Source organism: Brassica oleracea, chromosome C7 (genome assembly GCF_000695525.1).
Source record: "Brassica oleracea var. oleracea cultivar TO1000 chromosome C7, BOL, whole genome shotgun sequence".
Taxonomy (NCBI): domain Eukaryota; kingdom Viridiplantae; phylum Streptophyta; class Magnoliopsida; order Brassicales; family Brassicaceae; genus Brassica; species Brassica oleracea.
The window spans coordinates 3811076-3838838 of record NC_027754.1 but is presented as its reverse complement, the minus strand read 5'-3'; the positions used below and the strand labels follow the sequence as shown (position 1 = coordinate 3838838).

The following is a 27763-nucleotide window of genomic DNA, read 5'->3' as shown; positions in this document are numbered from 1 at the left end:
CCCCCCCCCCCCAGTAAAGAGAATGGTAGCATAGAAAAACAGAATTTTATTGCTCGATCAGTATTAGTTTTTTTTTGTTATTATTGTATTTTCTTCTTATTTATTTAACATAATTTTTATGATAATGTTTATTAATGATATTATTAATTAAACATAAAATAATAGTTTATTGAAAATAAGATGAAAAATACAAAATGATATGATATAAATATTTTTAATTACAAATTTTGAATAATTGTAAAAAAAATATTTAAACTATTTTATTAAATGAAAAAATAATAAATCATACTGTTAATATTTAGTATAGTACTATTCACAAAACGCTAAATCTGGTGAAATGATATTAATTTTAGTGTCATTAAAATTGAATCACACCAAAGTTGATTACACCTAAAGTAACCAAACACAATATGCAAATAATTGTTTAAGTAACCAAATAACATATACAAAAAATTGTTGATTGAACAAAACTTTTTTTTTGCTCTATCATTTTATTAGATGATACATTAAAAAGTATCGTCTTCTGTTCTCTCACGTTAGAGCATAATTATCCCAGTATTTTAGGTGGGTCTTTAAGTATAATTAGGATTAAAAGAAAAAGAAAAATAGTAATTAATAGAAGATATGTCTCCGAACAAGGGGTTAGAATAACTGTATCTTAGAGGACACTAGTTAGACCACCTCCATTGGAGGCTTTAAAGGGGGTTCTTAAAAAATAACCAAAAAAAATAAATGAAAAAAAAGCAAGAGAACCGGTTTCTAACTAAGGGGTTTTGGAACTATTAAGCACCCCATACGTTCCCTCTTTGTATTGGTCGATTCCTTCATCTTTCACTCCATACTCTTCTATCCTTTCCTCTGATCTCCACCATCCCGTCTCCAATCTTCGATTCCAATTGTCAGCACCGCCGTGAGATTAGACTTTGCTGAACTCCCCACTTCAAGTCCGGGAGGGTGAAGTTGTGAGGAGTCTTGCGTCTCTCACGTCCCTCTCTCTTTGAGATTAGCTTTGAGTCTGTAATCTCTTCTCTTCATCTCTCTTCTCGTCGTCTTCTCAACAATTGTTCGAGCCGCCACCACTGATGTCCAATACTGTGGTACGTTTAACACTCCTCTGTCTCTTCTTTTTAGCTTTTTTACTCTTTCTTCTTGTGATGCCTGCATCTTGTAATTGATTGTTTCATAGTGTCAAAGTTTCCGTTTTTTTCTTCTTGAATTGCAGAGTATGAAGTAAAAGTGAAAGAGGTTAATATAGCGCCTAATCCTATAGCTCGAGGCGAGCCAGCTACCTTTACCATCTCTGCCAACACATGTTGCTTCTTTTTTTACTTTAAATTGATACCAATGAAAGATGTTTCCTTTGTGATGATGATGAATGTCTTATTTATGAACTTATGATAGAGAGAGACAATGTGATTACTGCTTTTGAGGGTTGTAGGCTCTTACTAGATTCTTAAGAAGTATGAACAATTCGTTTATGATATTTGTTTTTTCTTTTAAGTAAAAGGGCGTGGGATTACGGGTGGGAAGTTGGTGATTGAAATTACATACTTTGGATGGAACATTCATTCTGAGACTCATGACCTTTGCTCTGAGACAACTTGTCCTGTTGAAACCGGAGACTTCTTGGTTGCACACTCTCAAGTTCTTCCTGGTTACACTCCTTCCGCAAGTTTAATGATTCACTTTGTTTCTTGGTTCTTGCTGTTCAGTTTGAAGCGTTAGATAGTCAGGGTTTGAATAGTTAGATGGTCAGGGTTTAAAGTGGTTGATAGATCTGTAAGCGTGGGTATTAGCATGGGATAGATCTGTTTGACCTGTGCTTGTTTCAGACATTTGAGTTATTGTCAAGTTTCCTTAGTGCAAGATCTTTTATCTATCATTGCCTATTAGAGCTATGATTCACATCAGAGACTTTTTGTTTGGTTTTTGGTGTCTTTTGATCTTGCATGTTTGTTATATTTGATCTTGTTGTTTTAAGACAGCTATATAAAACAATCTTGTTTTTGTGTGATGCAGATGTTTCACTTGATGCCGACGCCACAAGGAAGCTTTTACGTGTTCAACGATATATTCAGGTTGAACTACGCCTGAAGAAGAATCTCAGATACTATACACTATTTAATCAATGATTTATCTCGAGAACAGAGCAAGATTGTCTCTTTGTATTTGTATTTTAATGGGGTTTGTTTGTTTGTCATTTACATTCCAGTGATTTGATAAGACAAATTAAAATGGATTCCAATATGCTATTTTCATCTGAATGTTTCTCTATCGTTTGTTGTTTCTCTATCCTCTGACCACTGACCACATCTCCTAGTCCAAACTTAGCCTATCAAAGTGTTTTTTTTTTCTTACCTGAAGGCTTTACTCTAGTCATTGCAAAGCGGCTAGCAAGAGTTTCAGTTACCAGTTCTGTGTTTTTTTTAAACAAACAAATATTCTTATTATTAACTCTATGTGTTTTTAATATGCTTTTATGTAATTATGTATGTTTTTATTTTAAATCATTCTGCTTAAAAAAAACTCTTTGAGATTCTCTCATTAGAGGAAGAAAAAACTTATTTGCACTAAAAAGAATTATTAACTTCTCAAATCACTTTATTAATTGCTAATTTAATCATTAGAGCGCATTAGAGATTCTAGCTGATGAACTTGCTCTCACCGTTGTACAAGAAGAGAAAAAAAAAGATTACCACGATTTTCTCTTTTCTCTCGGTGCTCTCTCTCTTTCTCTCTGTAGCTCACAATGTTGTTTTGTGAATCGAAATCGAAAGCCGCTGACTTTGTTTCTTTGGGTTCTCTATCTCTCTCTCTGTAGCTCCCGAAAACCGCATGCATCTCTCACTATTTTTGATTTTCTTGCTCATAATTCATGATTTTGCTGAGATAAGAACGCTAGAAAGTACGGATGAATTTGCGTAGACAAGGTGTTTGATTAAATGTCAACAAGGGATGTTTATCTACCATTTTGAACATTCTCAACTGTGGTTTCACAAGTTCTTACACCAAGGATTGTTTGGTCTCTTCGGTTTTGATTTAATACAGTGGAAGCTGAGATTTCTTGAGAGATATCCATGGCTGGACAGACTGATCCTCATATCTCACTGTTTTCTCCTCACGATGTTCTTCTTCACTTCCTCTTTGTTTGTATTTGTTTTCTTCCTGTTCGGTCTGCAACGATGTAATTGATTTTAGCATTTCACATCAGGTTTTGTTCATGGCAGAAGACGAAATGGTGGAGATTGTTCCTAATATGAACATGGACCCCTCAATTTCATCGCTGTAATCTCTCCACAGCTTTATACAATCTTGGAACCATGTGGTGAATTTTTAGTTAACCATATGATTAACTTTTGAACCGTTGACAGGAGGGGGATTACGGTCGGTTCGTTCCTCAGATTCCAATGCAAATGCCTCTGTGGTTGCAGTGGCACTGAAACGGAGAGGCAAATGCACTCATGACAAGCCGGAGGCTGATGCAGACGCAGACACTAGAAGCAGTAGTAGACAACCCCGTGAAGCTAGCAATGAACCAAGGGTAAAATCCATTCCCACAGCCACTCCCCCCCCCCCCCCCCACTTTGTACTATAGGTAAGATCGCTAGTTGAGGACATTAGAGATGTGCGGCTTCACAAACTGGAGAATAACTTGGGCACATTTCTAGGTACATCTGCAGTAAAGGTAACTGTCTCTATATTGCTTCTTCTTGACGTTACCTTTTCTATCATTACATCTCAAGAGTGATTCTTATAATAAACCATATCCCTAATTCACAAACTCAGATGGAGAATGTATCGGCAATGGAAGTGAATCTAGTCCGCCCATTTGCTAGAAGAGCCTTAGAAGCGTTTTATAAGCATGACAAGCCAGAGGTTGTTGCAGACAGAAACACTAGAAGTAGCAGACAACCCCGTGAAGCTAACGATGAACCAAGGGTAAAGCCATTTACACTCCCCACTCATTTTCCTTTTTTTTCCCTTTTAAGAAAAAAATATACAAACCTCGAACTTTTGTTTTACAGAGACCTCTAAGGCAACGCTAAGGAGCTTCGAAATCTTCTGCAACAATATTTGTGGAGCTCCCTTGGAATTGAGAACATCAACAGCATCTATCCCTGTTGTCTTACTATTTGCCTTGTTTCTCTTGTTCGGTTATATACTCTTTGATATTTATTAAACATCCTTGCACTTACGAATGGTTCCAATATTCAGTAGAGCTTGATTCTGGTGTGACTAGTTCACTAATGAAAATGTGTAACTGTATACGAAACCCATATTGATTCATTTTAAGTATATGGGATAGGCTAATGTCAGAGCAATATCTATGAACACCCAATGTATTTGAAAACCCTGGTGTATGGATCTACCATTGAACACTTAATTAAGAAACTAGCATTGAAGTACAAAATATAGGTGTTTCTTAACTAAAGTTCTTATCAACATTTAATTAATAAAATAATCATTAAAAGATCCTAATGGGGTTTCCGGTTTAATCATGCTCCTAGAGTATGATGGAGGTTCTTAGGGTGAGGCTTTTAGAAACCGTCTCTTAACTTTTAACTTAAAAAAATTAAGAACATCTTATTAAGAACCGGTTTTTGGCTTTTTTATTTAAAAATTAAGAGACAGTTTCTTATATTCAGCTAAAAACCACGTATTAAAAATCTTCCATTAATTATGACTTATTTGCTGGTATTTTTTTCCTTCAGGAACGTAAATTTACTTTTATTAGGGCATCTAGAACGTTGGCACGACACTGCTTATGATTAGCATCAAACACGTTGTCTGTCTCTCACTTATTATCTTATAAATTTTGGAAAGGTAATATTACCGCCGGACCACCGCTCCACTAGGCCATTCTTCACATCCGATTGACTGGATTCTCTCGGAGGTAGTGTATATTTTAGAAAAATAAGGAATGAGACAGAAAGTTACACTCGAGGACAAGAGTAACTTCAAGGTCTCACTGATTTTCCGAACATCTATCTCCTAGTAGTTCTCAAGATTAGTTATTACTTTCCTATTTAAAATTTTTGTTTTCCTCTCATCCTTTGTAAAATCCTATTTCTGGAAAAGGAAAAAAAAATAGCATCAATCAAAAGTATTCGGCACTTTTTGTCTGTTTTCTTCATTTTCTCATCTAAAAGCTATCGAGAGTAAAGAGAGATACCGACCAGATCTCATTTGCTTCGCCAGAACAGAGGTTTTGGTCTTCCCTCTTTTGTAAGTAGTTTCGTTATCCACAAGTGATGGGACTTTGAATTAGAGTTTCTTTTTTTGTTATTCTTGTTGCAAACCAAAGTAGACAAACCAAAGTAGCAGTCATGTTGACAAAGTTCGATACAACAAACCAAAAAGCGTGTCTGTCTCTGCTTGAGGATATCACCAGTAACGCAAATCAGATTCAAGATTCCGTTTTGGAAGCAATACTTTCACGTAATGCTCACACCGAGTACCTTAGAGGTTTCCTCAATGGTCAAGTAGATAAGCAAAGCTTCAAGAACAACCTACCCGTTGTGACCTACGAAGATTATCACTCTTATATTGATCGTATCGCTAATGGAGAGCCCTTTGATCTCATCTGTGATCGACCCATTATTGTTCTCTTGGCCAGGTACCTTTTTGAATCATGAAATCTCTGCAGATTCAGATCAAAAGTATTCCTGCTATGTGAATCTTAATTAGAAGAGTATTTCCATATCAACTTTAATATCTAGCTGCTTGGTTTAGTGATCAGATGTTGTAATGATCTTGTTTATTTCCGGTGTTGTTTGACTGTCTTTCACTCTTTTGTTAGATTCATTACTAGTGACATTGCAACTTCTGTCAAAAAAATTTAAATGGCTCAAAATTTAACATTTTACCTAGTTTATTTTAAAATTACATAATAAAAAAGAGAGATCAGCCCACATGCAATTTTCTTGTATTGTTTCTTTAAAGTGAAAAAATTGTACGAGCCTCTTACGGAATTTCATATGGGTCGGCCATACCTCTTTGTGTTTGCAAAAAAATAAATATAAACCATTTGGAGGAAATTTGGCTAAAATCTTACTGATACATGATTTTGTTATTATTCAACGATATAAAATAAATTGAAGTATATGATATGTAAAGAGTTAAAGAAGAATTGTTTTTTTTATTTTGCAGCTCAGGAACTTCAGGAGGAGTTCCAAAGTTGATACCTTTCACAGCAGAGGAATTAGAACAAAGGATGTTGTTTATATCTCTCTATAGACCTATACTCTTCAAGTAATGTGTTTCAAACTCCAAGACGTGTCTTGTCTTGTTATTTCCATACAAAAAGGAGTAAGTTAAAAACAAAACAAAAACGTTCTTGGTCCTGTTTGCAGGCACATCGAAGGGCGTAGTGAAGGAAAATCTCTCATGTTTTATTTTGTGACTAAAGAAAGCGAAACAGCGTCTGGATTGATGGTTAGGACTATGATAACTTGTGTTTTGAAAAGCGTGACCCCAGCCAACAAATTTATCTGGTAAACCTCCCACAGGGCTGGCTCTATGGTACATTTCACTGAAACATTAGGTTGATGTGCTAAAATTTAGATGGGCATCAATAAATTTAGTGTTACTAGGGGCATAATTTTTTTATGCTGGCTAATTACATAAGACCAGACATGTTGGCCATATTAGGAGTGAACATGCTCTCCTTGGTGCTTCTAGTGTGTTTTTTTTTTTTTTTTTTTTTTTTTTTTTGCAAATGGTGCTTCTAGTGCTTCTTTATTGTGTTTGTTATATGATTGATTTACAGGGATCAAGGGCATATAAGCCCACATGAAATTTCGACTTGTGAAGACACTACTCAGAGCATGTACTGCCAATTGCTATGTGGGCTTGTAGAACGAGGAAATGTATCTCGCCTTGGTGCACCATTTGCTTCTACCTTCCTCAAAGTAATCAAGTTCTTGGAAAATCACTGGAGTGAGTTATGCTCAAACATAAGGACAGGCCGTGTCAGCGACTGGATCACAGATGCTAACTGTGTTTCAGGGATCGGTAAGTTCCTCGAGGCTCCAAATCCAGAACTAGCCAGCCTAATCGAGCAGAAATGCAGTAAAACATCGTGGGAGGCAATAGTGAGGAGACTATGGCCTAATGCAAAGTGCATCGAAGCCGTAGTTACCGGGTCCATGGCACAGTATATACCCATGATGGAATTCTATTGTGGCGGTCTCCTTTAATTTCAACGTTTTATGGCAGCTCTGAATGTTTCATAGGTCTCAATTTAGATCCTCTAAGCAAGCCTTGTGATGCGTCTTACTCCACCATCCCAAGTGTGGCATACTTTGAGTTCTTGGAGATCAAGAAAGACTCTCAAGAAACTGGTCATGATCCCGTGGTCGTCGATCTTGTTGATGTTAAAGTTGGACATGATTATGAACCTGTTATAACAACGTTTTCTGGTAAGTTCCTATTGAAAATAAGTCTTGTGTTGAGGCCATGATTATGATTATGAACTTGTTATAGTAATACGTATATATAATTAACAGGTCTTTATAGATACCGTTTGGGGGACGTTTTACGAGTAACTGGTTTCTACAACAATGCGCCACAGTTTCGTTTCGTGGGGAGACAAAAAGTGGTTCTGAGCATCGACATGGACAAGACATACGAAGAAGATCTCCTCAAGGCAGTGGCAAATGCTAAGCTCTTACTTGAGCCACATGAACTAATGCTCATTGATTTCACTAGTCGTGTCGATTCCTCCTCGTTTCCAGGACACTACGTGCTCTATTGGGAACTCGGGTGTAAAGTCAAGGACGTGAAGGTCGAGCCCGACCCTGAGGTTATGGAGGAATGCTGTTTCGCTGTCGAGGAATGTCTTGACTCGGTGTACAGAAATGGACGAGGGAATGATAAGAACATTGGACCGCTTGAGATTAAGGTTGTTAGGAGTGGCGCCTTTGATGAACTTATGAGTTTCTTCGTGTCTCGTGGCTCTTCTGTGAGTCAGTTCAAGACTCCAAGGTCGTTGACCAATGAAGAGGCCTTGAAGATATTGGAGGCGACAGTTGTTTCCAAGTTTGTTAGCAGGAAAGTTCCATCATGGGAGCTAGATGAGTTGCATTCCAGCCGATAAAACCACCGTTGTTTCATGCTTGGGACTTGAGAGGATAGGAGTTACAAGTATGTAATCGCGTAAAATAGGTCCATCTCTATCGTCCAGTCATGTTCTATAGTCTCTTTGTTGTTGTTGTTAAGACAATTTTTTTAAATCGTTGTTTTAGAACATCTCTATTATTAAAATAGAAGTACAATTATAAAATACCCCTAAGTTTTTCTAAAGTAATTAAATGAATCTATTTTTAAGTAATCATTGTTTTTTCCTATTTATTAAGTCATTTCCTAAATCAAATTTAGCTTAATTTTCGTATTTAATATATTTCCTATTAAAATTAGCTAATTTTTGGGAATTTTCAAATTTAAAATCGATTTTAACAATATTAAACTTGGATAATGTTACCATTAATTATTTTTGAACAAAATTAAAGTTTAAATTCGATATTAAACAATATGATGAATATTCCTAAAATATATGTTTAACTTACCATTAATTATTTTGAACAATAAAATCTATATATGCTAAGATTTTTTTTTTTTTTTGTCATCAACTTTACAGACTCATATTGACTATGTAAACCATCAACTGTACCATCCTTGACCTGAAAAAATATCATTATCTTTCCAGGAACCATCCGTAAAACACCATCTTCCTGGAATTGACGGAAGAATCGTAGCCTCTACCTGTGGATTCAATTTTTGGTCATTCAATATTTGCGCCTCAGCCCAGAGTTTTGATTCCGTTTCTGCCATTTTAAGGGTATCCAGAGAATCCACATCCAGATTAATAAAAACTTTATTATTTCTTCATTTCCAGATGTACCATAATATCCATGCAAACTGATGATCCTCCATCTGTGGAACAACTCTCCAAAAGAGATGATCCATGTTCACAAAGAGAGAGCTTGTTGGAAACATAGCTGGATTTGTTGGAATCTTTGAAAAAGCCTATACCTGAAGTGTAGGAGGGCATTCAAAAAAAAACATTGATCGATTCCTCCTCAACTCCACATCTTGCACAACAGATATCTCCGGGTATCCCTCGCATATGCAAATTCTTCTTAACTGCTATGCATCCTGTCACCAATTGCCATAGAAAATGCTTAATTTTCGGTGGACACCATATTTTCCAACAATATGCCTTCAAAATATCCACCGTGGGTCCAAACACTAATGGTGGTTTTTCCTTATCTGGGTATATCCTTTCAACCTGATATCCAGATTTAACCGTATATTTTCCATTATTTGTGAAATGCCATCCTTCTTGATCTGCCATCCGAGTTCTACTCAGTGGTATACTTTCTATCAATTTTACATCCTGTGGATCCACCAAAGCCCGAAGCGCCAGCGAATTCCATCTTCGCAAATGAGGATCAATAAGAAAATCCACTGTAAGGTCTAGGTAAAGATTGTGTTGATTTTTATTAGCTGGCATCGGGCGAGTGGTTGGGAGCCAATGATCATTCCATACGGATATAGAGGATCCTGTTCCCACCCTTTTGATTAGTCATTTGCTTACCAGAGATCTAGCAGATACAATACTCGGCCAGCCATATGAACGAGAATATGAACGAATCGGATCCAGGGGTGATGCATTCCTGTAATACCGACCTTTAAAAACTCGAGAAAATAAAGTATTTGGCTTCTCTATCAGCCGCCATAATTGTTTACCAAGCATCGCTGTTTCGAAATCAGTGATATCTTTAAACCCTAAACCTCCATCGTCCTTACTAATACATACTTTATCCCATGATTTCCAATGCATTCCTCTTGTATTACCGCCAGAGCTCCACCAAAATTGTGCTACCGCACTCGTCAGTTTTTTTGCAGTAGCCTTGGGTAAACGATAGCAAGACATCACATGATTTGGCAAAGCCGTAATCACTGATTTGATGATCACTTCCTTTCCTCCTTTCGTAAAGAACTTAAAAGTCCAGCCATTGACCCTATTATTTAGCCGATCATGTACGAAGACAAAAACTTGTATCTTAGAACCCGCAAGACTTTCCGGCAGGCCTAGATAAGTTCCCATCCCTCCCAAATTATGTATGCCCAAAATATCTTTTAGCTCATGTCTGACAGATTCTTCGATCTTGTGCCCAAATTGAATTGAAGACTTATCAAAGTTTATTAGTTGACCTGAAGCTATCTCAACTATATATGCTAAGATTTAAATATCTTTAAACTACTTATAGAATAATATGAAATATTTGTAACCGAATATTATTTTTAATATAATTAAATCTCGCCCAAGACTATATATATTTCAAAATTTTCTAAAACATATGTTTAACCATTTCGATTACTATTAATTATTTTCAAAAAAAAAAAAATATTAAAATTTAAATATTTTTGAATTACTTATAAAACACTGTTTAATGTTTATAACCAAATATTCTTTTCTAACGTATCTAAATCTCACCATATGCCCCATATCTGATCAAAATATTTAAATTCTTATTACATTTGAAAAACAATTTCATGTTAAAAGAAATATTACTCAAACATATCAATAAATCAATATTTCTCGAAAGTTTAGTATCACACATGAGTCACTATTTCTTACAGCACGTAAACTATTTGATTGTTGTGTTTATAAAAAAATTAAAATATGATAAATATTTCAAATATAAACCAATAAACGCTTAAATAATATTCATTTATATAAAACGTGAAAATAAATATCTGCGCGGACATAATACTACTGCCTCATTTTCAGAAAAAAAATGTCAAATGACTCTTCATTATAAAAAAAAAATAGATTAAAACTTTTTATACACTGAATAATTATATTTGTTTATTCAACTTTTATATAATTATAAATCATTTGTTTAACAATTGTTTGTCTATAAAACTTTTTTAATTTTTTTGCTAATAGTAAATAACTGAAATTCTAAAATCAAGACATTTCTGTAATTTAGATTTATGATTAAGATAAGAACCTAACTTTCAAAATTTGTATGAAATTCTAAAACAACATTTTTATATAAAAAAATATTAGTTTTTTTAAAATGAGAATATATTTTAATACTAATTATAAAAAATAAATAAAATTATATTAATATTTATCAAAAGTTAAAATTCATATGCAAAGGATCAGAGATGATTAACCACGATGATAGATACATTACATAGTCTCCTTATCTGAAATATGTGCAGCTTTATAACAATCCCAAATAACGTGAAAGAAGCTCGTCCACTGAATCTTGGAGAAAATAATTTGGACAAATGTTTTAAGAAACATGATCTGGTCTGAAAATCTAAGGTAAACTCATCACCTCAAAGACGATGAAGAAGGACAAGCCTTAACATACTTGGTAACAAACAGTCACGCGCGATTCAAGTATACCTCCTCACACTCACTCACTCGCTATATAACATAACAACAAAGCTGCATTATAGAAGGAAAAGAAAAAACTGGAACAAGCTTACTCTCCATGATGATTCATGACAACTAAACATTCGCAGTTTCAGCTTCAGGGTGGTAGCAAAGCATCTCGTCCCACATCATCTCCCTGATCATTCTTTCCTCCATGTTCTCATCTATGTCCAGAGCAATAGGGACATGAGCAGGAGGGTTAGAACCAGGATCAAACAGACCCGCCATGTAAGGGTGTAAGAGGGCATCAGTCACAGAGATTCTCTTGGTTGGATCAAACACAAGCATCCTCTGCAGCAAATCTATAGCTAACGGATTCGCTTGCGGGTACAGATTAGAGAGATGTGTACCCCTCGAGAAAGGAAGAGACTTTATGAACCTTTGAGCTTTCGGGTTATCGATAAACCGAATATCAGATTCTTTCTGGCTACCAACAACATTGATAATTAGCTTAAGCTGGTTGAGACATTCAGTCCCCGGGAAAATCGGTTTCCGACCAAGAATCTCCGCGAAGATGCATCCTACCGACCAGACATCAATGGAGGTTCCGTAGTTGTCACAACAGAGAAGAAGCTCAGGAGCTCTGTACCAACGTGTAACCACGTACTCCGTCATGAACTGCTCGTTGCCTTGGCTTGTTCTCGCTAACCCGAAGTCACATATCTTTAGATCGCAGTTAGCGTTGACTAAGAGGTTCCCTGGCTTCAAGTCCCGGTGAAGGATGTTTGCAGAGTGAAGATACTTCAATCCTCTTAGCAACTAAACATAAAACACACAACGTATGTCAGTAACTGAAACATATAATATTAATTTCGTCCCAGCGGACCTCTAACACAATGGCCAGGGTACTTTCCAGTTGAGCTGATGCGTTAGAGATAGTTACACTACATTACCTGAAACAAGAAGTACTTGCAGTGATCATCAGAAAGAGACTGAGAGGACTTGATGATCTGATGAAGATCAGTATCCATAAGCTCATAAACCAAGTAAACATCTTTGAAACTGGATCTAACCGAAGGTAACATAACATCTTTAAGCGCGATCACATTCTCGTGCCTCACATGCCTAAGAAGTTTAAGCTCTCTCAACGTCCTCAACGCATCGACTCGATTCTCAAACACGTTGTGAATCTTTTTGATAGCGACCCTCTCGTTGGTCTCACGGTTGATAGAAGAACAGACCACACCGTAAGCTCCTCTACCAATGGGTTTGATGGGAACATACTTGGTGTCGATTTCGAACAGAGTTTGCCACATGGAGTAGTAATGTTTCCCTTGTTGTTTGATCCCGTTTGGTGGGTCAACTAACATAGCCATTGTTCTTCTGCTAAGATCTCAACAAATCCTCAAAAAGGGTTTATAGAGAGAGTTAACGAATCATTGAAGCTTTTTTCTTCTTTACGTTATTCCTTGTTGGAAAAAAAAAAGTGAAAAAGATTCAATCTTTTTTATCCTTTGCTTTACTTAGCTATCAATCTTACTACTCCCCAGGATAAATAAAAGTAGCAATCTTTCGGCGTAATCATAGTTCAAACTCTTTTATCGAATTAAAACAAAAAAATTAACTAAAAAAGACAGAAGATTTGGACATACCCTTGTTATTACAGAAGCTGGATCGTTGTTTGGTTGGTGATCAGAGAAAGAGGAGAAGGGTATGATTGGATCTGAATTGAGATGGCTTCTTCATAGTTATCTCAAGAAGATATAAGAGAGGAAGTTGTCAGACGCATACGGGGGAATGTTTAGAGAAGAGGAAGCAATCCGTTGTGTTGATGAAGAAGCCTTTCTTACTTCTTTTCTTTTTTCAGAAAAACAATTATTATATTATATAAGGAAAGTCTGCTAATTACGAAAACGACATTCTTTTGTAAGATATTTTGTTTATCCTACTTTTAATTGAAAAGCTTCAGTTACAAACTATCTAGATTCTAGAGAAAATTTGAATTAAATATCTGAAAATAGTTACATGGACTCTTCATTTTATACATATTTAATACAATTGAATTAGATGTTATATCCAGATTTTGTTATAAATGTAAGAATTAAACTTTGATTTGTTTGAGTTAAATAAAAATAGTTAGTTTTCGGTTTTATTTTATTTTGTCTTTGTATATAATAATAAACGTATACGATTGACGACAAAAAAACACGTATACGATTATATAAATAAATTGAGGAAGAGCGAACGATTTAGATGGATCAATGTTTGTACGGGATTCAGTTGACAAAGGTTGAAAGAACTCGAAATGGGATAACCAAAGACGTTTTATTAGACCGATTAAATGGGTTACAAGAGTGACAGGAGATCAAGGAAACAAGCCGGAGCTCGAGGAGCAAACCGGGAGAGATACAGAGCGATTAGGAATAAAGAGAGACTAAAAACCCTAGATCTAGCCACTCAGTATATGTGTGTCAAGTCCCCCTTCTTTCTGTTCCCTTCTCCTCCTTTATAGGCTTCTTCTCCTTGATGCCCTAATTTCGGTCCTCTCTGGGCCTTAGTTCGGAGAAGCCGAGTATACGGGCCTGGATGGAGTTCCTCCGAGCCGGGTGCTTTTGGTCGGCTTTGCCAACGGCTAAAATTACTCTAGGGCCGAGCTGACGACTCTAGTCGCCGAGCCGGATGAATTAGGCCAGCTTGCTGGGCTAGGTCCTGTTATTCGACGGGCCTTGTGGAGTGATGTAATCCATCTCCTACAATAAGTCCCCCCCCCCCCCGTTCACTTGTGAGCGGCGTAGCGGTCTCAGTGAATTTGTGGGCCGGGTTCGTTCGGATGACAGGTTCTAGCGCGAGAGGCAGTCCTCCCCCCGTTGGTCGCATGTTGTTTTTACTCGTAACCGATGGAGAGTGTTTTTTCTCGTCTCTCTGGTCATTGCTTGACGCGTTTAGTCGCTCGAGTAGAGTCTATCATGACTTGCTTGCTTCTTTTATCTTTGCGATGGGGGCATGTTTTACTCGGGCGACAGATTACTTCGGGTGAAATGATGGGGCCGGTTTCGCTGTTCGACCGGGAATCGGTTTAGATCAAAATCGGAGATTGATTCCGGTTTGACTATCCAATCGGAAGCCGGTTTAAGCGAGAAACCGAACCGTCGCAAGTAGGTTTCTGGGCGTGTAGGCGGCCCTTGAGGCCCATTTAGTAGGTGAATTCGTGAAGAAGGCGCGGATCGCATCGAAGTCGGGAGCAGCGACATGAGCGGTAGCGGTTCTGAAGCATCTAACCAAGCCTCGAGACCTTTGAGACAAGTTCGTCGGAGGGTTCGTTTCGACCAGATAGACTGCCGTCCCACGATTTATCATCCTGGCGGGATCTTCGAGGAGCTTTCTCCACTCCCGCCTGAATTACTGCGTGATCCGCGGGCTCAGTCGTGGGGGAATGTGTTCGGTTCCTGCTCATCTCACCACATTGTGAAGAATTTGTTAAGAGAGAGAGTGGTGGTTCCGGCGTTACCTACATCATCCCGTCTCCCGAGCAACGCCCTTGGTCGCCTTCGGTTGGCTACCAATGCGTATACGAGTCCTACTTTGGTGAACACACGAAGCTCTGGTTTCCAATCCCTCGGTTGGTAACGTCGTACGCGTTTCATCGAGATATTGCTATTTCTCAACTGCTGAATGGATCATTGTGCATAGCCGTCATGTTGATGGTTATGGCGGCGGAGATGGATATCTCGATGAGCGTGAGGATGTTTGAGGAGTTGACTTTCACGAAAGCAGAGCCAAACGGGATTTTCACGAAAGCAGAGCCAAGCGGGATCTTCTCGGTAAAGATGTGTGTGAACTACAATGTCTTGACTGGTCACCCAAACAAGACGCAAGATTGGCAGCGTGCGTACTTTTACATCAAGTCCGACGAGCACGCCTTCGAAGAGCCGCCCGGGGACGAATACCGCGTCTTCTGGAATAAAGAACTTGGTAGAGATTTATCTGTTTGGTTGTGTTTTATTTGATGATTCTAACTCCCCCTTTTTTTGGTATTCGCAGTTCGTCATCCGAATACGATCGCCTACCCAGAGAATTTCTTCGAGAGTGCTCAAGCGATCGCGACGCACAGCCATCTTCATTGGCTGGATCTCAGTCGTGCGTGGATACGTCGCCAACAAGCTAGGATCGCCAAAGGTTAGTTCTCTCGGATACCTTAGGTCGAAATATCATAGTTTCCGTATTAAGTCTTTGTCTTGTTCTTCTCGTCGTAGTTGATTGGGAGTCGAGGCTTCCTTGTGTTCTTGGTCCTCGCAAATCGTGTCTCTCCTTGTTTTCTCGGAAGCAGCAGAAACTTCTCGACAAAGCCAGAGAAATGGAGGGAGTTCCACATTTGAGCGCTCTGCTGAAAGGGAAACTGCAGCTGCTTTCGAAGAAAACTACCCCAGACGTTGTTCCGGAATCGACCAATTCTGAGAAAGCTGGGGCTTCCAAGGGAAGAGACTCCGTCATAGTCGACGAGGATGTCGGTGCAGAGCCCTCAGCTTTAAGTCCTAAAAGGAAGAAGAAGAGCAAGAAAGCGAAGAGGAGAGTCACTGATGAGGCTCCTGGTCAAGACGTTCCGCTTGGAGAAACAGTTTCTCTCGGCGAGGCTTCTAAGGGCTCGAAAGCGAAGAAGAAGAAGGAAAGGAAGAAAAGGCCCCGAGAAGAGGCCACTTTTCTTGCTGATCACGATGATATGCCAGGAGAAGGACGAGAAGCCGCTCCAGAAGATCTCGTCGGGGCAGATACGATTGAAGCGGTTCCTGAGGATCGTCCTAAAAAGAAAACGAAGAAGTACCCACTATTCAGTCTTCAATCTTCTAATTACAACACATTATCAGCACGATTGTTCTCTGCAATCTAAGCTAAAATCGCCAATCCCTTAAACCTAACCTAGCCGGTGACTTTAACCTAATCCCGACGAACCCTAATTTGTCCTAGCTCGCGTTCCAGCTCGTCAGCAAACGATCAGCTCCATTCCTAAGGTGTTCCTGATCCTAGACGACCTCACTCGGTCTGAAGGTTCCCTTACGAGGAGAGGGGGGGCCAAATTTCCAGACCGCGTTCAGTTTTCTTACGACGAGAAGACTCCGTTGATTTTTAACCCCCTTCGATGCACGGAGTTGACGCGGCAGATCCGTGGTGGGACGAGGGAAATGCCACAGATAGGAGATCTCTACTTCAAAGATGAATACGTTGATGCCGCCTTCACCAGAGCACGGGTAATGGCGCTATCCTTTATCCTTTTCTCCTTATTGAACAAGTGGGTCGAGCCACCTCGAATAATCCTCATTTTGTCGTTTTGCAGAGTGACGGGAGCATGAACTTCCTTGTAGAGAAGTACGACAGTACCCTGAAGCAGACGATGATCCAGTTGGGATCTTCGGAGAAACTTGCTCAGGCGAGGCTGAAAGCCACCGAGAGAGTGAGGGCTGAGCATGAGAAAGTCAACGAGGAAACTGTTAAGGATAAAGAGGTTCTCCGAGTAAAGTTCGAAGAGCTCGAATGTAAGCTCAAATCTGATAGGGCGGCGAAGAAAGAGCTTGCCCGAGAGAAAGCTTGTATGGAGCAGGCCACCGCGACTCTCGAGAAGGAAAAGGCTGAGCTTCTCGAAGAGAGGGACGCCGCGGTGGCAAAGCTGATCAAAGAGAGGCAGCGCCTGAAGGACTCAGGAAACTTGTAGGTTACTCGTGAAAGGGAGAGGGTTCAGGCCGCTATGACCGATAAGGCGAGTCCTTGCTTTGGTCGCGTGCGCGACTACTTTACTCCCTTAGACGCCTTTGGAAAGGCGAAGAATTTATACGGGCAAGCCTCGGGAACGAGGAAATGCCTCGAGATGATAAGGGACAGCGGGACGGAGATCCCGCAAGAGATGATCGATGTCTTCGCCGAGCAGGAGAAGCTTCATATGGCCGGGGCTACAGAACTTCGCGTGGATCCGCTGTCTGACAGCGATCTTACTCTTTCTCCGCTAGTTCTTCCTTCTCGCTTTGTTGAGGACAGGTTTCGAGCACCGTTTGACCCGTACGGATCAAACGCGGATCTGATCGGAGCGGAGATGGCTTCTCAACTCATTGCCTCCCGCGAGATCCCCGGGGAACCGTCTGAAGAGCCGATGGTTGATATTGCGTCGGCCCCGACAGAGCACACTGAGGTTCCGAGGGAGGGTACCTTCGTGGAGTGCCCGGAGAAGGATAACCTCGAGGGGAGCCCTAAGAAGGACAACCCCGAAATAGATGGTATCGTAGTCCGAGAAGAAGGGACTGAGGACGCGGGCACTGAAGGTCATGTTCTAGTCTCGGATACTTCCTCTGAGGAAGGAGAGGATGAGGAGGGAGAGGGTGATCGAGCTGAGAAGACGTCCTAGCCAAAATCCAATGAGGAAGAGACGAACAGCGAAGACGAACTTTTTGTGTTTTCTGTTGAAACGCGTTTGTGGTCTTGATAGACCCTTTCGTTTTATGATTAGATACATTTTTACCTTGTCGGCGAGTTTGTGGTCTTGATAGACCCTTTTCGTGTGTTTGTTGTTTCTTAACCGTATCTGCGATTTTTTTTTTTTTAAAGTAAATCTCAGCTCGCCTAAAAGTTTCGCAGCGTGTTCGCTTAGAAACGATGGGTGCTTGATCTTTGACTTTCGCAAATAGATAGCAAAACAAGCCGCTAAGGGACTTAGATCAGTTCTTGTCGCGTTACGGCCGAGATAACGTCTAAGTGCGCCATTCTATTTCGAAGATAAGAGACTGATTCTAAGAGTGGAAGGGTCTTTTATCCGTTTTTTCAGTGACAGTCGGGTATTTGGGTAGCTAGTCCGTTACTCGACAGTCGAAAAAAGGTAAAGATTTCGCTCTTTTTGGTCGGTCAATGCTACTGGGGCATAGATGACTCGCGACCGTTGGGTCCTTCAGCTAAGTGTCTGATCAGGGCATAGCTGAGTAATGGAATGTGAGTGTCCGCATACCTCCTGTTGGCGGTACGGTAATCGCCTGATGCGATGACAGTCCTACGAAGGGCGGGGTTCATCGATCGTCATTTTACTCGATTGAGATTGAAACAAAGAACAAGGTTTTGACTTTGGTGTTGTTACAGCTGGGCCTGTTAAGGCTGCCTACGTACCTCGGTTGAGGATCAAGCCATTCGTAGTTCGATTTTCCCGAGTAAAAGTGGCTATTAGAAGCGCATTTACTCGGTTGAGTGGAAGTGACCGCGGAGGTGCATCTACTCGGTTTTTTTTTTTGGGAGGCGACGACGCTTCTACGAGTAGAAACGGCGTATGTGCATTGAGTTCCATGCTCGAGGCACTGCTTCTCCGTGCGACGTTTTGAGTCGGTAGACGCCTGGTTTGACGACTTTGACGATCTTGTAAGGTCCTTCCCACCTAGCCCCGAGTTTACCGGCGTTCAGTTCTTTAGTGTTTTCAAACACTTTGCGCATGACGAGGTCACCGAGTTCGAGGGGTCTGGCCCGGACCCTTTTGTTGTAGTAGCTCTCTATTTGATGCTGATAGTTTTGGATCCGGAGCAGAGCTTGGTCCCGACGTTCTTTGATCTCGTCGAGGGCGTCGAGCAGCATCTCCTTGTTAACTTCTACATACTGGGGCATCTTCGAACGTCGGAGGCTTGTAACATTGACCTCTGCGGGGGGCATAGCTTCGACACCGTACGCAAGGGAGAAAGGTGTTGATTTAGTCGAACCTCTTGGTGTCGTGCGGTGACTCCACAGGACTCCGTCGATTTCGTCGGCCCAATGTCCTTTCTTCAGATCTTGGCGTTTCTTGATGCCGTCAATGATAAGCTTGTTGGAGGATTCCTCTTGGCCATTCCCTTGCGGGTAGCGAGGGGTGGAAGGGCTTAATTGGATGTTCCACCTGCTGCAGAATTCCTTGAAGTTGCCCGACATGAACTGCGATCCGTTATCAGTGACATTTTCGTAAGGCAGACCATGGCGGCAGATAATGTTCTTCCATACGAAGCCGCGGACTTCTTTTTCCGTGACTTGAGCGAAGGCCTTGGCTTTAATCCATTTCGTGAAGTAGTCGGTGAGGACTAGAACAAAATGTCGTTGTCGGGAACTGGGAAGAGGTCCTATGATGTCCATTGCCCATCGCATGAACGGATAAGGTGTTGTTGTCGTTCGTAACATTTCAGTTGAGCAGTGGATACTTGGTGCGTGCCTTTGGCATTTGTCGCAACTTCTCGCGTAGGATTCGCAATCTGCGTTCATTGTCGGCCAGAAGAAGCCTAGACTTCTTACTTTGATTGCCAAGGCGCAACCGCCTGAGTGGTTGCCTCCGACGCCTTCTTGTGTCTCGGCCATAACCCTGAGGGTTTCGTCCCCATGAATGCATTTAAGGAGTACTTTACTCGCAGTCCACCGATGGAGTTCATCGTCTAAGACGACGTAATGAGCACTGAGTGCTTTTAGCCGGCGTGCTTCCCATTTCTCGGCTGGGAGTTCCCCTTTGCTGAGGTAATCGATGAACTCTGTTCTCCAGTCCGGATCGAACCCGTCAGTATCTGGTGTTGTGACCTCGGTGACTAGGGCTACGATGGCCGTTTGGTCGGTCGAGATATCGATACTTGGCTTTTCAATGTGGTGTATTGGGATGGTTCGTTTAACCTGATATCGGAGCTTGCTGCCAAGGGCCGCAAGGGCGTCGGCGCAGACGTTTTCCCCTCTGGGAACTTTATTGAGTTCGAAAAATTCAAACTCTGCTGCTAAACCTTGGACTATCTTGAGGTAAGCATCCATCCGGTCGTTGCGGGCGTCGTATTCGCCGCTAAACTGACTGGCGAATAGTTGTGAATCACAGTAGGCGCTTCGACGTTTAGGCTTGACAACTTTTGCTAAGCGGAGTCCTGTGATTAGAGATTCGTATTCTGCTTCACTGTTCGACGCCGAGAAGCCGAATCTAAAAGACAGCCTGATCAGTTCTCCGGTCGGGGACTGTAGTTGGACTCCGGCCCCCGCGCCTTTGTTAGTCGAGGATCCGTCGACATGAAGGGTCCAGTTTGGGTTCGCGAGTGCGAGGTCTTGCTCCAGTTCCGGGGCCAGTTCTACTAAAAAATCTGCAAGAACCTGGGACTTTTCCGCCGTTCGGTTCATGTAAGTGATATCAAGTTCACCGAGTTCGATGGCCCACTTTGTTAACCTCCCGGACCTGTTGGTGTTCTGAAGTATTGTTCGGAGGGGCTGGTTGGTTAGTACATCCACCGAATGTGACTGAAAATATGGGCGAAGCTTTCTTGCTGCTTCGACGACGGCCAGTGCCATCTTCTCCAGAGTCGGGTATCGCGTTTCTGGTCCCGTCATACGCCTGCTTGTGTAGAAGATTGGTTTTTGTTCGCCGTGGTCTTCCTTTATCAGAACGCTGCTGACTGATGTAGGGGACACCGCGACGTAAAGAGATGGAACATCGCCGACATCCGGCTTGGCGAGTACATGTGGTGTAGTCAGATACTGTTTGAGTTGAGCAAATGCCTCCTCGCACTTCTCATCCCAGATAAACTTCTTATTCCCTCGCACATCCGGCTTGGCGAGTACATGTGGTGTAGTCAGATACTGTTTGAGTTGAGCAAATGCCTCCTCGCACTTCTTATCCCAGATAAAATTCTTATTCCGTCGCAGGAGATCGTAGAATGGTAGACACTTGTCGGTGGATCTAGAGATGAACCGATTGAGTGCAGCAATCCGACCCGTGAGCCGTTGGACTTCTCTACTATTTTTTGGACTTGGGAGGTTCAGGACCGCCGAGATCTTCTTCGAGTTGGCTTCGATTCCTCGTTGTGTTACGATATAACCAAGGAATTCTCCTGAGGAAACTCCGAACGTGCACTTCGCCGGGTTTAGTTTCATGCCGGATTTGTTGAGAGTTTCGAAGCAATCTTGTAGGTGGCGGAGGTGGTCGGCAGCATGTAGCGACTTAACAAGCATGTCGTCGATGTATACTTCCATGGTGTCGCCCAGCTTATCTGCGAACATTTTGTTCACAAGACGTTGGTAAGTCACTCCTGCTTTCTTTAGGCCGAATGGCATGACCTTATAGCAGTAGGTTCCCCTCTCTGTGATAAAGGCCGTTTTCTCACGATCGTCATGGTGCATCATGATCTGGTTGTACCCGGAGAAGGCGTCCATGAACATGAACATCTCGTTCCCGGCTGTAGACTCGACCAGACGGTAGATATTGGGGAGAGGATAGTTGTCCTTCGGGCAGGCTCTATTTAGGTCAGTGAAGTCGACGCAGACGCGCCATTTCCCGTTCTTCTTTTTGACAACTACCTGGTTTGCTAACCACTCAGGATAGCGCACCTCAGCGATTGAACCGGCACCGAGTAACCGTTCAACCTCTTCGTTCACAGCTTTTGACCTGTCGGGCCCATGCTTTCGTCTCTTTTGTCGGATGGGCTTGAAGGTTGGGTCGACATTAAGCTCGTGAGTCGTTATAGCTGGATCAATCTCTTTCATGTCTGCCATAGACCATGCAAACGTAGACACATTCTTCTTGAGGAAGTAGAGAATTGACTGCTGCATATCCTCAGATAGATATGCGCTGATTCGTGCGGTCCGGCTAGGATCAATGTCGTCAATAGGCATCTCGAGAACTTCATCTTTCTGGGGGCAGACTTTTGAGATCGGGGGAGAGACAAAGTTAACCGGTAGAGAAGAACGCTGGAGCTTCAATAATTCTCTAGCGGCCTTCTGATCCCCTCGCAATGTTTTTATCGTGTCGTCCGTACCGGGAAATTTGATACACTGGTGATAAGTCGATGGGATTGCTAGCATTGAGTGTATCCAGGGGGTTCCAAGTATGGCGTGATAAGGTGCCTTTGTGCTTACAACGGCGAACTTGACCATTCGAGTAACTCCGCATGCACGCACCGGAAGGCGGATTGTCCCCAGTATTGTTTCAGAAGATCCATTGAAGCCAGATAACGTTCTGGAGGACGCTTTGATGTCGTCGAGATCAACTCCCATCTTTTGCAGCGTTCCTCGGAAGATGAGATCGACGGGGCTCCCCGTATCAATGAGTATTTTGGTGACGTCGTACTCCCCAATTCCAAGAACGACAAGAAGAAGGTTGTTGTGGGGGATATGAATCCCTGCAGTGTCATCAGGCGAGAAGGTTATCGGAGGATGACTTGGCGACCTAGTTGGCCACCTTTTCAAAGTTGCGACTTGCCGGCGGTAATCCTTGACAGAACGAACAGAATTTTCGCAGGGAGGAGAACCGCCCATAATGACATTTAGTCGCTGTCTTGTTTTTACTCGCTTGGAGTTCAAGAAGGCGCGCAGGTCGGCTGATGCATTGTCGTCGTTCGGCGACATCGTAGAGTTGCCTTACGTCTTAGTTTGTTCCAACCGTCTTCGGAGATCTGTGTGCTTTGAGCGATTGAGAAGTACGCGAAGATCGCACGCGCCGGCGTTGAGTTTGTCTCGAAGATCACCGTTGGGGAACTTCGGATCTGTTTTGGGGTCAGGATCACCGGTCGAGATACGGTGAGACTTCCTTGCGTTCAGCGTTAGTCGGAGATCACTGTCTTCGGACTTGAGCTTTCGTTTGAGAACATCTCTCAGATCTCCTAGTATAGGTGTATCGTCGTTCTCGTCGTCTGATGGCAAGCTTTGCTGAGAGAGTATAACCTCTATGCGCCTGCGGTTACCCGGCTGTTCTTCGTCGGGTGAGGAGTTTTCCTCACCGTCATCCTTCGGAGTTTTATCCTCATCTTGCTGCTGCGTTTCGTTTTGTCGGCCTTTGCCGGTAGCTTTGCGCTGGGCCATTTTTTCTTTATTCTTGCTCCAGCTTTTGTCGTTTTTGGGCTTAGCTTTCAGGAGCTCGAATTTGAAGTCGCCGCTAGCGAGAGACGAAAGGTAGTGCGCATAGAGTGATTTGCACTTTGTCGTATCATGTCCTTTTATGTCGTGATATTTGCAATGTTTGGTGAGATCGACGGTTCTGGAAGGGCCTGCCGTCGGACTTGCTGCTACAGCGGGTTGAGTCGCGCAGACAGTATCAGTTAGCTCACCAGACGAATCGAGCTCTCTGGCCCATTTGTTCCACCCTTCTCCGCGGACTATTATGGTTGAGATTGGCACGTTATTCTCGTTGACGATATACATGTAACCGTCTTTTCGGTCGTTTTTGTCACTAGGAGCATGCTGGCGCGGTTCTTGTCGCGTGTTAGTATTTTTCGTCGCTGGTGCTTTCGGTGCGTTCATCTTGCTTAGGATTGCGTTTGTATCTTCTTCCATTCGAATAAATTTATCAGAACGAGCTGTAGCCTTTTGGAGCGAAGTGGTTGGATTTTGGTATAAGTCTTCTCGGAACTTAGAGCGGACCCACAACGTGTTCCGCAGGGCATCGATGGCGATGCCGTCTGGGATTTCAATCCTTGAGACGACTGCTTTGAACTTCTCCATGTAGTCGCGGAGGCTTTGATATTTGGTTTGGTTGAGGTTCCACAGGCTAGAAGCAGTGGCACTGCGCTTTGTGAACAAAATGTATGTCTTGAGGAAGGCCGCTGATAAGTCACGGAAGCTTCCGATTGAGTTCTCCTCTAGTTGGGAGAACCAGGTCAGGGCCTGCTCGTGGAGAGTCTCGACAAACAGTTGACAGTAGCCTGCGTCCCTTTCTTCATCGGAGAGTCGAGCGCGTGCCATCGCGATATTGAAAGCCGTCATGTGTTCCACCGGATCTCCTCCGGGCTTGTACTCAGGGAGGCGCAGCTTCTCTATCTTCCCGAGTTGTACACTGGTCAGTGCGCTAGTAAAAGGGGTTCGCGAGGTTGCAGCGAGTACGCTCTCGATTTGTGGAGCCGCACTAGTAACCTGATGGATCTTCGAGCTCATTTGTTGAAAGCTGAGTTTGAGCTCGGCGATATCGCGTATGGTTGCGAGATCTGGTCTTATCGGGGCAGCATCGGCGAGGAGGGTTTCATTAGGTTCCGAGTCGTCTGATATGTGGTCGCCACCCGTCTTCGTCGGGTTTGTGTTGAATAGGCGACGGCGTATCGTCTGGGGACGGCTTGTTTGGCCGTTTGGAACGGTGAGTGCTGCGACCAAAGCAGCTAGCTGGTCGTTGGTTGTCTTTTGAACTTTGTCTTGTCGAGTGAGTCGAGCAATGACAGAGCTCATGAAATCTGCGGGAACTGGCGGCGCGACTTTAGGCGTAGGTGTTGGTTCTCCGCCTGGAGCGCCGAAGGTGGCGTCGTCTTGAGCAATGTAGATCTAGAACGTTACTTTAGTCAGCCCCACGGTGGACGCCAATTGTTTGTACGGGATTCAGTCGACTAGGTTGAAAGAACTTGAAATGGGATGACCAAAGACATTTTATTAGACCGATTAAATGGGTTACAAGAGTGACAGGAGATCAAGGAAACAAGCCGGAGCTCGAGGAGCAAACCGGGAGAGATACAGAGCGATTAGGAATGAAGAGAGACTAAAAACCCTAGATCTAGCCGCTCAGTATATGTGTGTCAAGTCCCCCTTCTTTCTGTTCTCTTCTCCTCCTTTATAGGCTTCTTTTCCTTGATGCCCTAATTTCGGTCCTATCTGGACCTTAGTTCGGGGAAGCCGAGTATACGGGCCTGGGTGGAGTTCCTCCGAGCCGGGTGCTTTTGGTCGGCTTTGCCAACGGCTAAAAGCGCTCTAGGGCCGACTGACGACTCTACTCGCCGAGCCGGATGAATTAGGCCAGCTTGCTGGACTAGGTCCTGTTATTCGATGGGCCTTGTGGAGAGATGTAATTCATCTCTTACAATCAACAATCAAGTAACCGGCCCCGCACGTGGGTGCAGTGAAGTATAACAGGTAGCATAAGTAGATTGGTAGTATTCTTTTTTCTGTTCGAAGTTTCCACTGAAAGCTGGTGTAGTTAAACCTAACTCGAAAATCATATAAATGCCAAGTACAACAACAAGGCTTTACAACTAATATTTGAGTGTGGCTGGTGGGTTTGAGCCCAAGTCTCCACGGCACAACGTGGAATTTTTACAACTAAACTAAAACCATTTTTTTGCTATTATAACAATTTTTAAGTTACTTAAACGTTACGATATGTTCAAATCTTGCTAGAGATGGAATCATTTAAGCCGAGAAAACCAAACCCTTTACAGATTCGACGACCCAATTTCTCCAAGTAGACAAAACAATGTGAGTACCATGGATCGGATTAGTCAATAAAATGGCCCAATATAGTTCTAGAATAATATCGACAATTTGCTTCTCTCCTAGTTGGGCGATGGCATCATAAGTGTGTTTGGAGTTCAGGTCCACCAAAACGAAAGAGCCCAACGGTGCACTTGAGTACCCGTAGAAGAAGTTTGAAGCTTTTTCATACAATCTGATATCTTTCATACAAAAACAAAAAGAAAGATTTTCTAAGCCATTTTATCTTGTTTAGTCAAAAAAACAAACAAAAAGAAAGTGACAACTAAAGAAACTACAAACCGTTCAGATGAGAAAGATTTTATTTTTCTTGACCAAATAGATCCACTAGTCATCACTTTTATCTTGCAAGTGTCCAACCATTTTTTTTAATCAAGATTAAATTCATACAGCCATGGGGATAAGGGGAGGAAGTCATCTCTTTTATCTTGCAAGAGGCAAATTATGGTATCATCCATTCCCTGGCTAGAAGTACAATTAACACAGAAGAGAGTTACATTAAGAGACACATTGTGACTTTGGTTTTTGCTAATAGACACATTCTCTAGTTGGCATACAATCTTTGGCCGGCTGTAATTTCTCAGACACAAATAACTCTCATTTTGTTTAAAGAGAAGTGTGTTGCTTTTAAGGAGGCAACCTTAAGATTCTTAAGTTTCCATTCAGTTGCAATAAATGATAAAGAGGTTAAGTCAAAACGTAGATGTATGAGAAAAAGTGAATTGTTTTTGGTCGTTGGATCTATTTAAAAGCGAAAGATCTAACGGCGGTGGACATATTAGAGTGCTACGAGTGTGTATGGTAGATGGTGCAAGGGAAGGTAAACAGATTTCACTATAACTCTCTAACGTTACAAACCTCTTTTTCCTTTATATAACTTTCTATAGATACAATTTATATGGACACAAAAATGTTACAAAATTTTATGTGGGCAAGTTTCTGTATACACAATTTGGTGGACAAGGCCATTACTTTGACTTGGATGGGATTGGCGTGGATGCATGCGAAGCCGTTGTGTGCATATTGAATCAGTGGTTAGGTTTCTAGTGGACACGCAGCTTTGGACATGAGATGAAAGTAGGCATGAGTATGCAATATGTTAGTTAAATACTGTTGGGGTCAAAATCGGTCACGACGGAATCAATGTCTGAAAGTCCGTAAAAACCGGCATGAAGGTTTTTACAAAAACTAAATCTTAGAAAAAGATCTATTTTTACGAAGAATCTTGCGGAGAAAACACATTCACGAAAAATCGGAGAAAGACGCGAACAAGGTTGCCGCGTAGCAACCAGCGCAAAATCTGGTCGCTACGTAGCGACCGAGCTCTCACCAAAGCTGGGTCGCTACATAGCGACCGAGCACGAACACGACTCGGTCGCTACGTAGCGACCGAGCTCTCACCAAAGCTGGGTCGCTACGTAGCAACCGAGCTCTCCCCTAAGCTCAGTCGCTACGTAGCGACCGAGGACGTACACGGCGCGGTCGCTACGTAGCGACCGAGCTCTCACCGAAGCTCGGTCGCTACGAAGCGACCGAGGACGTACACGGCTCGGTCGCTACGTACACGGCTCGGTCGCTAAGTAGCGACCGAGCTCTCACCGAAGCTCGGTCGCTACGTAGCGACTGAGCACGCACACGACTCGGTCGCTACGTAGCGACCGTGCTTTCTTATAAATCGATAAGACACAAATCCATGCATTCTCGTCTACTCTTTCATACTATCTCCCGAAGACCGTAGCCAACCCATTTCATGTTTCTCGTTATTTGAAGTCATCAATCGAACTTTACGATAAAATTCGCGGAAAGTTCGTTTTTATCGAAAGAAGCCGTAATAAACGTTTCGAGTCAAACAACGGCCCAAAGAGACCTAGGACGTGACTCGAAACCCACTTACGATTTCTTAACCAAAAGCCCATAAACCGTAGGACGGTTTATGCTTGGTTCGCAAGAAAAGATAAATGTCAATTTTCCGCGGATAAATATGAAGTATTCGAAGATAATTAGAAAGATCGGGAAAAACAAAATATCTCCATTTTTAGGCTATGAATGCTTAAGGGCTGAAGGGGAAAGCGTAAACCGACCTAGGAGCGAGTATATAAGGAATCCTAGGCGAGAGGCATAAGGAGAACTTTTTAGACACAGAACTCTCGGCACTTAGAAACTCTGAGGCATTATTCTCGA

At 42.2% G+C, this 27763-nt stretch overlaps 2 protein-coding genes and 2 pseudogenes across 3 annotated transcripts; 3 read left to right on the top strand and 1 right to left on the bottom strand.

Annotated features, from left to right (window-relative positions):
- Positions 1–1039: 1039 nt before the first annotated feature.
- On the top strand, positions 1040–2094 carry LOC106302393 (phosphatidylglycerol/phosphatidylinositol transfer protein-like; the record flags this gene model as incomplete). The annotated part of the gene is made up of 4 exons (XM_013738908.1): positions 1040–1097; positions 1223–1312; positions 1508–1668; positions 2020–2094. Coding segments are annotated over 4 exons (384 nt in total), but the record flags the coding sequence as incomplete, so codon positions are not given.
- A 553-nt stretch (positions 2095–2647) lies between these two features.
- Positions 2648–4053, top strand: LOC106304767 (annotated as a pseudogene).
- Positions 4054–4806: 753 nt separating this feature from the next.
- LOC106302257 lies at positions 4807–8271 on the top strand (annotated as a pseudogene).
- A 2948-nt stretch (positions 8272–11219) lies between these two features.
- LOC106301488 (mitogen-activated protein kinase 7-like) lies at positions 11220–13262 on the bottom strand. Of its 2 annotated transcripts, none has more exons than XM_013737892.1 (3): positions 13051–13262; positions 12352–12866; positions 11220–12217 (listed from the first exon to the last, which is right to left on the bottom strand). In XM_013737892.1, exons 2-3 carry the CDS (start codon positions 12772–12774, stop codon positions 11534–11536), a joined length of 1107 nt encoding a protein of 368 aa, XP_013593346.1. In that variant the 5' UTR covers positions 12775–12866; positions 13051–13262; the 3' UTR covers positions 11220–11533. The 2 variants fall into 2 exon arrangements, with proteins under 2 accessions (XP_013593346.1, XP_013593347.1); XM_013737893.1 differs by having other exon boundaries at positions 12352–12781.
- Positions 13263–27763: the final 14501 nt, after the last annotated feature.